Source organism: Sinocyclocheilus grahami, unplaced genomic scaffold (assembly GCF_001515645.1).
Source record: "Sinocyclocheilus grahami isolate Dianchi unplaced genomic scaffold, SAMN03320097.WGS_v1.1 scaffold362.1, whole genome shotgun sequence".
NCBI lineage: Eukaryota > Metazoa > Chordata > Actinopteri > Cypriniformes > Cyprinidae > Sinocyclocheilus > Sinocyclocheilus grahami.
The window spans coordinates 1,227,658-1,238,124 of NW_015505541.1; the positions used below are offsets into that span (position 1 = coordinate 1,227,658).

Genomic DNA, 10,467 nt, shown 5'->3' on the forward strand with positions numbered 1-10,467 from the left:
CCCTGTACTTGGCCACATTCATCTTTCCCTCGATTGCAACCAGTCGTCCTGTCCCTGCAGCTGAAAAACACCCCCACAGCATGATGCTGCCACCACCATGCTTCACTGTTGGGACTGTATTGGACAGGTGATGAGCAGATAAGCGGATAAGATTCTGGAGATACCTAAAAATGGCTGTCCACCAACGTTTACCATCTAACCTGACAGAACTGGAGAGGATCTGCAAGGAGGAATGGCAGAGGATCCCCAAATCCAGGTGTGAAAAACTTGTTGCATCTTTCCCAAAAAGACTCATGGCTGTATTAGATCAAAAGGGTGCTTCTACTAAATATTGAGCAAAGGGTCTGAATACTTAGGACCATGTGATATTTCAGTTTTTCTTTTTTAATAAATCTGCAAAAATGTCAACAATTCTGTGTTTTTCTGTCAATATGGTGTGCTGTGTGTACATTAATGAGGAAAAAAAATTAACTTAAATGATTTTAGCAAATGGCTGCAATATAACAAAGAGTGAAAAATTTAAGGGGGTCTGAATACTTTCCGTACCCACTGTACTTTCCAGAAGGCCAACAATTCACTAAAAATGTTTTTTTATTGGTCTTATGAAGTATTCTAATTTGTTGAGATAGTGAATTGGTGGGTTTTTGTTAAATGTGAGCCAAAATCATCACAATTAAAAGAACCAAAGACTTAAACTACTTCAGTCTGTGTGCACTGAATTTATTTAATACACAAGTTTCACAATTTGAGTTGAATTACTGAAATAAATGAACTTTTCCACGACATTCTAATTTATTGAGATGCACCTGTATATAATAAACACGTGACGGTAAATTTGATGTTGTTCTCTCTTCTGACTGTGGTTAGCAGTCACTCTCTATTTTTTTCCTATTTTTGAAAGTAATAAAAACATTATCGTGGAGTTTTTATTTTGCTATTTGAGCAAATGTGAATGCAAAAAAATATATATATATGTTTGTCGTAGTCTTCCATTCTATGACGACTTCAGCTGCTGAGAAACCCGGAAAGAGCAGCATCTACAGGTGTGTTAAACAGCAGAGAATGCTTTCTCATTAAATGGGCATTATGGCTCTACATTTTTCATAATTCAAGAAAATTATTGGAAAACACAAACTGAATTTGAGAAAATAAATAAAATGCATCTTTCATAGGGCCTAAAATGTCAGTTTTGTTAAACTTTTAATAACTTTTAAAATAAATTACTGTTAAATTGTTTTATGATTACAATTAATTAGCCATACTTTTTGATTAATATTTTTTTTTAATTTAACTGTTGGAGTCAAGAAAAATTAAAATGGAAAAAAATTAATTTGAAAAAAAAAAATACAAAAACAAATACAATAATTAACTGGTAATTGTAGTTGTAATACTGTAAATGGTGGTTTTACAATTATATTGTAGTTATTGTAGTTATATTATATCAAGCTAACTACAAATTCATATTACACCATAACTTTACATACATCCTGATTAAACATACTAATCATTGATGTCAATGTGACGTCAATATGACACCAATTAGACGTTTAAAACTTGATGTTGATTTGACGTATATTGAACGTCAAACATATTGGCCTACATAAATATTAAACCAATTTCAGTGCAGGATAACCTCCTATTTTTACCCCATTAACCACCAGAAGAAATTGTCAATAAAGCTGAACTTCAAATGAACTTTAAAAAAACTTTACAGCATCTTGATCAAATCTTGATTAATTTTTGACATCAAGGTGCCCGCTGGGCAACTATCAATTCGTGTCGATAAAGTATAATAGGGTAAATCCTGTATAGTGATTTATCCTATATGGTGCTTGCATAAAGCAAGTAGTGCATACACTTGTAGCTGTTATGTCTCTTTGTAAGTCATTGTAAGCCCCCAAACAAGTGGGCTCCCCCAAAGTCCACGGTATAGTTCGAACACTGGGCACCAGTGTCTCCTGCATTCTTAGGAAAAATTAAGCATTTCTTTGTTTTTGATATTGTAATAGAAATACTTTTTACATTTTAAACCTAATTGTACGTTAGATTTCAGTTAACTGAGCTCTGCCATAAATTTTGGTTTTGACCTATGTTCCTGTTCTTTTTTCTTTCCTTGCAGACTCAAGGGGAGAAAATGGAGGAATATGATTACATCAATGATAACTACTCTGAAATGTTACAAGCTGCGTATGATGAAATGGTGGAGCCGTGTTCGATGGAGCGCAAAGTGAATATTGAGAACTTCCTCCAGTTATTTGTTCACCCTATCATTTGTTTGGTTGGTTTCATCGGCAACGCTCTCGTGATCGTGACGTACGCTCTCTACAAGCGGACCAAGTCCATGACTGACGTGTATCTGCTGAACGTGGCCATCGCTGACATCCTGTTTGTGGTGGCACTGCCTTTGATTATCTACAGCGAGCAGTATGGGTGGTCCATGGGGAACTTGTCTTGCAAGCTTCTGCGTGGCATCTACAGCGTGAACCTCTACAGCGGCATGCTGCTCCTGGCTTGCATCAGCGGAGATCGCTACCTTGCCATCGTACAGGCCCGCCGGTCCTTCCGGCTGCGTTCAAGCACTCTGCTTTACAGCCACCTGGTCTGCGCGGTCGTCTGGTTGTCGGCCCTGCTCTTGTCCCTTCCTACCTTCCTGTTTTATGAGCGTTACCAACCCGGCCCATCTGAATCCAGCATTTGGAACGTTACTGACAGTGAAGACGTGCCATATGTCTGCTTTTTTAAATTTCAGTCAAATGAAACGGCACGTGTGATGAAAACTGTGGTGCCCAGCTCTCAGGTTGCGTTGGGTTTCTTCTTGCCGCTGCTGATCATGGGATTCTGTTACTCCAGCGTCATTGTCACCCTCCTTCAGGCCAAGAACTTTCAGAGACACAAGGCAGTGCGTGTGGTCCTCACTGTGGTCCTTGTGTTTGTGGTCTGCCATATGCCTTATAATATAGCACTGTTGTTTTATACCATCAACATGTTTCAAGAGCAGGAATGCAGCGTTGAGGAGTCCATCGGCTTGACCGTGATCATAACGAGAAGCTTGGCGTACCTGCACGCTTGTCTCAATCCCCTGTTGTACGCCTTCATTGGGGTGAATTTCAGAAACCACTTCCGGAAGATCTTACAGGACATCTGGTGCTTGGGGAAGAACTACATGTCAGCGAGACGGTCCTCACGGGCCACCACTGAAATGTACGTTTCCACGCGGCGCTCTATGGATGGCTCGTACAATGAAAATGGCACTTCGTTTACCATGTGATTTGGTGCTAATTAAGGGCAAAGTCCCCAGCATTGTGACTGACAGACTGATTAGCATTGATCAAAGATAAAAAATTTAAATTCAGTCATCAGTTATTCACCTTCATGTTGTTCCAAATGTGTATGACCTTCTCTTATTTTGTCCCACACAATAAAAAAAAATAAAAAGTCTGACTGGGAAAGAAAGAAAAGGTCTCCCAGTTTGACTGGGACAACATGAGGTTGAGTAAATGATGAATTAATTAAATACTTTTTTTTTGATTTTGAGAAATTATGCCAATTACAAACCAAAGAGGGGAAATGATTATTCCTTGTGTCAATGTGCTAGAACAGCAAAGCGTAAAAAGTCTTCTGTTTATGAATGAATTTTGCAATCAATAGGCACTATATGTAGTACTGCAGAACGTTTTTATTTTTCTATATGTATTATTTACCTTTTGTACATAGAATCTTTAACATTGCCTAATGTACCCAAGATATAAACGTTGTAAGTTTTATCTAAATAAATTAAGCAAGATATTTCAACACAATAACAAATAGTGAAGAGCGATGTTCTGAAATGAGATCCAGTGCTGAGAATCAGTGCACCATCTGAGGCTTACCAGGTTTTTTTTTTAAAGGATATTCATCATCTTGTCTTTGACCTGGATACATGCTCTCATACCCTTTTGCATCACAGTCCTCTACAAAAACTAGTTCCTTCCCCCAAAACATATCTGATTGCATATCTGATCATCACTGAAAGGATTGTTTCACTGCCATAGCATTTTTATTTTTATTTTAAATTATTTCATTAAATAGGACATTTTTTCATTATGTGTACATTCCACAGAATTGACCTAAACTAGCTGCTGCTATGAACTTCTCCATTATTGAAACAAATACAGAACAATGTATTTCTTTGTGTTTTGCCACTGTCCCATTTAGCTCACTTTTACAGTGGCATGAACACACAATTCCACCATTTAGTCCTTAGTTTGTGTCTGAGTGATTCATAGAAGTCCTCAGACTAAATAATTGATGGTTCAATTAATGAAATGCAGTTTTTCGTATATAAATATTTATTGCTAAAATTTGTTGACAAAATTGCAGGTCATAGTTTAAAAGGAAAGTTTAGAAAGTCAAGATAAAAGCGTTTTTTTTTTTAAAGAAAATATCCAAAACATTTTTTCAATGTATCTACTTTTGTGTTTCGCAGAAAAAATAGGCTCATACAGGTTTGCAACGACATGGTGAGTAAATGATGACAGCATTTTCATATATTTGGGAGAACTATCCCAAAAAGTTAAAAAGGATTATGCGATTCCTAAAATGCTTTTTGTTTAAGGCCGTCCATGTTAAAAAGTAATTCTGGTGAGCGCTGAGGGCTCAGTAAAAGCATCTTCTGTTGCCCCCTATTGATATTGAAGAGCAGGAGCGCACGAGATGTGACAAATTATTTTTTATAGCTTGCCGCTCCGTAACAAACTATCAAATATAACAGAAAAGAAAGACAATCATTCCCAGATTTTGAAGTAAGCTATAATTATAGCTATTTAAATATCGAGAGAGAGAGAGAGAGAGAAAAAAAAAATCCCATAGTGAAATGCTTTGTGAAAATCATAACTTTACCAACAAGTAAAAAATGTATTCTCTGAGATTTCGTATTTGTTAGTATAGGGACTTTATACCCGGTGAATTATATTTACACGGTGAATCGCTTACATTTAAAGTACAAAAAGTATCATGATGAATGATGTAAATAGCATTATTAGCCTATACCTGTAGGTAGAGGCATGGAAATGGGGCAGGCAAATGCCTGGGGCCCCGCATTTTAAGGGGGCCCCCGATGGCCGACCACAACAGGAATGTTAATATTAATAGCTATAACACGCAGCGACATCTCTCTGTCCTAGAGCCCTGCACGGGTCTCAAATTTAGGCCCTAGCCCGGCCCGTGTCCGACAGCTTATCAGAATTACCGACCCGAGCCCGTCTTCCCCCCCCCCCCCTCCTTCTCCCAAAACAGCTTATCCTACTGTTCCAGCTATTAAAATAGTTCAGTTTTGTATGTAATGGCAAAGTGATTTTATTTCGTTTCGTTTTTTATTAAGTTAATTTATAAAAAAGTTTGGAGCATTTTTTTGTTCGTTAAATATACGTTTTTGTTGTTTAAAGTAACGACCAAGCGGCCAGCGGCCTTCTCAAATCATCACGACTTGCCTAAAATAAAATCTATAGATATAAAACAGTTCAAGCATATCACAATGTTTAAACGTTAAACCTAGACAAATGTCGCTATATCCAATAGTTAGCCCAGAGAGTGGAAGCTGAAACACGCTTTGCAGGACATGGAGGCGCCAGCGCGATCACTTACATTTTTTTTCAGTGGATACGCCGTAATTTTTGCTCATAAAGGTAAGAGTATTACATCATTAGTAACTGTGAAGGGTCTACTCTTCAGTTGCGCTGACAGCACGCACCATAGCCTACATGCTGCTGCTGGCGGGGCAATAAACACCATAGAGCCGCTCTTGTCGCGGTAGCACGGTCTGGTGTTGTTTCCACCAGCGCAGCAATTTTTTCCATCACTAATTGATGGATCATGGATGTCAAACATATTAAAATAAGGAGAAGCCTCAAACAGGCCCGAGGCCCGGCCCGCGTCTGAACTGTGACGTGAAAATTGGCCCGTAAAAAAGCCGGGGCCCGTTGGGCCCGGGCTGAAATGCAGGGCTCTACTCCATCCCCTCTATGGGACCCCTCTCTCGATACACTGGTTATGCTTTTGCCTCCTCGGCCGCCTTTTTCAAATAGGTGCAGCGCGTCCTCGCGGTGCTGTAGATTAGAAAATGCATGATCTGGAGCAGAACAGAACGCGGGACCCGAGCGTTTTTAATCCATTCCATATGGAAGCTGAGCTTGCACAATTTAGGAATGAACTGAAAAATTCAAGCAAAAAAAAAAAAAAAAAGGAGGAAAAGAGGAAACAGGACAACGGTAAGCATAGGCACCAATTTATGTTTCTGCCCACACTCTATTCCACTCCAAACCAAAACATTTTATTTATCATTGTTTCCATGAGCAAACGATAACGGGCTAGGTTGTCATGCAATAACTGTGTCTGAAATATTTTAACATTCCCATTTTGACAGTCTAATTAATTACAAATGATAAATATTTTTTTCTCCGTTCGATATTGTGCTTGAATTCATTATGCTACACAAAAGATATTATTCGTGTCTCGCGAAGAGAAACGCATGCACAGAGATACACAACTAAACAGTTATTTTAATGACCTTTGCCGCAACTCGTTCACTTGCTGATATACATAAAATAATTCAATAAATACCTGTTTAGAATAGGCACTTAATTCAAATAACTATTAGGCTAAATAATAAAATAAATAACGAGAATTCACTGACCAAAATCAGCTTGAAAATGCTAACAAAAATGGATCCGTAATTGAAATTGACTCGGTTATTTCATCAGTCAGTCATGGAAGTCTGGTGGTTGATGGGCTTCTGGCAACATTTATTTCAGGAGAGAAGACAATTTTATCCACCTTTTTCTTCAACGCGGAAGTAAGCCTATGGGTGAGACTTCCGGTTCATTAGCCGCTATAGGTAAATAACGAGGAGAATAACAACGTGCCGTAAACGGTAAAACTGTTTGCACTATAAGCCAGTGTGTTCATAATTTCAGATAATACATTAAAATAATATGATAAGACACACCAACTTTCAATATCAAGCAGCAAAATGAACTGTTTTGTTCAGCTAAAAATAGCTGGACGGAGTGGACGCAGATGAGACCGGAAGCCAGACCCATATAATTTGCAAATGGCCGCGCCCATTTTTACGACAAGAAAAAGGTGGATACTGTTAGATGTGTTTTGTCTGCATTTCATATGCTGTATAATTATATCACTAGGCAACAAAGATACATTAACAAAAAAAAAAAATCTTTTACAAGGGCCTCACTGATTAATTTTGCCTGGGGCCCCCAGGTACCCCTCTGCCTGTACTGTAGCATTTTTACAGTCTTTTACCGTTAAATTCACGGTCATTTTTTACAGTGTAGGTCATTGAAACGGTTCAGATGAATATCAAAGCATTGATTCAGTTGAGCGTTAATGAATGATAAGTCGAATCGCTGTCTAGTCCAAGAAGCTACAGAAGGAGCTGCTTAACTTAGCTTTGCTTTACAGCTGCTTCTGGTTTGAAATGCCCATGAAGGAAAAGAGGTTATTGGATTATTATTTGAGCCCCATGTGGGAGATAACTTGAAGGCATCTTCTTTTTTTTTAAGTAGTTAATGGATTCAGTTATTCACCTGTATTTAACGGAATGAAGTGATGCAATGCAGGAAAATGTATAAAAAGCCAGCAGCTGGACAAAATAGATTGTAGCCTACTAGTTGAGTTTTTATTTACTACAGATCTTATTTTTTTTTTTCTCTTTTCAAGTTCAAGTTTTTTTGTATTTTTGCCTGATTTTGTTCTCCTCTTACATTTCACATTTACAATTTAGTTTTCGTTTTCTACATTTTTCTTAATATTTTACAGGTTTTAGTTAAGATAGCTTTTCTCAATTTGTATTATTTTCTTTACATTCTCTTTAGCGTTTGCTTCTTGGTTGATTTCACATGTTTCTTTCCCTCTAAAATCAAGATTACGGGTTTACACTTGAACTTACTGTTCATTTTCTCTCCTTTCCCCCAAGATCAAGGTTATGTTTTCTTTCTGTATTTCTGGGTTGTTTGCTGTAATTCAAGTTGGGAGAGACAAAGCAGGATCAGGTTCTGCTGTAGGTTGTCTTGCTGAAAGGTTTTCTTGTAGTAGTCAAAGCTGAAATTAAATTATTGTCACTGCATCAAATGAGGGTAATATGTGGTCAGTTTTATTTATTGCATTTAGACAGTTTTAATGATGACAGTGTGATTATTGGCAGAAATTAGCAATATTTTGGTCAATTTCAATTCAATGTTCAATTCAAGTTCATGGTTATGCTTTCATGTCTGCTTAACGTTAATTGCTGGTTTGATTTCAACAACTTATACTTATGAACTTGGTTTGAAGTTTAAATTGGGACTTTTTGAAATTTTCATACTACCGTTTTTGTTTTTTGTTTGTTTGGTAGCTCATGAGGTTGATCTACAGAGGTCAAGATCACAGGTTACAGGTTTTCTTTTTTTCAAGTGTACGGTTACAGGTTAACAATTTCTTTACCTATTTCTAGGTTGTTTTTCTCCCAAAATCAAAAGTTTATATTTTTGACATGATTGTTATAATTTCAAATTTATTTGAAAATTGTATTGGTGATCTCACTGAACATCAGTCACCACTGACACAGCGGGATCAAGGTTCTGATGTAGGTTGTCTTGCTGTATATATTGGACTTTGATAGGAAGGTGATTATGGAGTCTATAGAGTTTTATTTATATCTAATCATGGAGTTTACAAAAACAGTTTTGTGTGAAGAGCAGCATCACTAGCTGGTTCATTTCAAGTCCTAGATGAAGAAAGTAATAAGATGATGCTTTTTTCAGTAACCACCTGGATTTAATCATAAACATTTTTGATTAACTAAAAGGAATAGGCTGATTGGAGTGCAATTTTTACTAAATATATTTTTCTTCAATATTAATTCATTATAAAAATAATATAGTATGTATTGTACTATATAATATGTTTAATATATTAAGATCTAATACATTATTTTAATAGCCTAGCAAGTGTTCCCCTCTCATTTCGCTGTCACTGAATAGATAGCTGTGCCTCATTTAGAAGGCTGCGCCCTCCGGAGGTCGAGTCCTCTGTAGGATGCACATACGAAGTGTCCTCAACCTAGAATTAAACGAGACGGCCTTCGTAGGACAGGCGGAAAAAGAAACAGGAAGTATCACGTTGCTATACCAACACATTTAGAGCGTCCTTGCGCTCTCACACTACTTAAATGAAGGAAAAGTATTTATACATTTGGAAAGTAATTTGAAAAAAAAATGCTTTTACTTGTTTTATTTTGTTCAATGTTTGAGGAGCTGCAGCGTACCTATAGCAGACATCTGTTAGAGAAAAAAAGGAGGAGGATATTAAAAACAAAGTTGATCTGTTTTTACCGAGGCGAATTAAGGTAAGCTGTAAACACCACATTTGCGCTTGTGTGTACATCTGCCGGCGCCGGCATTTTTCAAACTAACAACGGTTGTTTACGGCTACGCAAAGAATTGTGGGTTATCTGTAGCAGCGAAGGATACACCTCATGCATCCTCTGAATTCCTGTGAAAGAAGGACGCATTCGGAGTGTCCTACTAGCTTTTCTGAAATGAGACAGCGTCGATGACGTATGCAGCCTTCGAATGCGACCTCCGGAGGACAGAGCCTTCCAAATGAGACACATATACAGGTGCATCTCAATAAATTAGAATGTCGTGGAAAAGTTCATTTATTTCAGTAATTCAACTCAAATTGTGAAACTCGTGTATTAAATAAATTCAGTGCACACAGACTGAAGTAGTTTAAGTCTTTGGTTCTTTTAATTGTGATGATTTTGGCTCACATTTAACAAAAACCCACCAATTCACTATCTCAACAAATCAGAATACTTCATAAGACCAATAAAATTTGAGCAGTGCCACAGACTGATTGTCTCCATGCCACGTCGCACTGATGCAGTAATTCATGCAAAAGGAGCCCCTACCAAGTATTGAGTACATGTACAGTAAATGAACATACTTTCCAGAAGGCCAACAATTCACTAAAATTTTTTTTTTATTGGTCTTATGAAGTATTCTAATTTGTTGAGATAGTGAATTGGTGGGTTTTTGTTAAATGTGAGCCAAAATCCTCACAATTAAAAGAACCAAAGACTTAAACTACTTCAGTCTGTGTGCATTGAATTTATTTAATACACGAGTTTCACAATTTGAGTTGAATTACTGAAATAAATGAACTTTTCCACGACATTCTAATTTATTGAGATGCTCCTGTATATCTGTCTATATTTCTTCCTCTGCTGGATAGGCACTGTAACTACACTCATGTGTTGGCGAAATGCAGTAGGCCTCTACATGAGCAAATGTAGCAGTTGCTTAAAATAAAATAAATACATTTTTATACCAAGTAAATATCATCATTAAAGGACAAATCAGTGGTTTATACTATTTAAGCTTGACGTAGGTTTGTGAGAACATGATTATGTTCACCAGTTCTTTTCAGTGA

General features: G+C 37.2%; 1 protein-coding gene across 1 annotated transcript in view; it reads left to right on the top strand.

Moving 5' to 3' along the window:
* The window catches only part of LOC107549115 (C-C chemokine receptor type 6-like), a 9,312-nt gene extending 5,847 nt beyond the window's left edge, over positions 1–3,465 (top strand). Inside the window, exon 2 of the mRNA XM_016230087.1 lies at positions 2,120–3,465. Coding sequence (XP_016085573.1) covers positions 2,135–3,268 — 1,134 coding nt within the window. The 5' untranslated portion in view covers positions 2,120–2,134 and the 3' untranslated portion in view covers positions 3,269–3,465. The remainder of the gene's footprint in view (positions 1–2,119) is intronic.
* Positions 3,466–10,467: the final 7,002 nt, after the last annotated feature.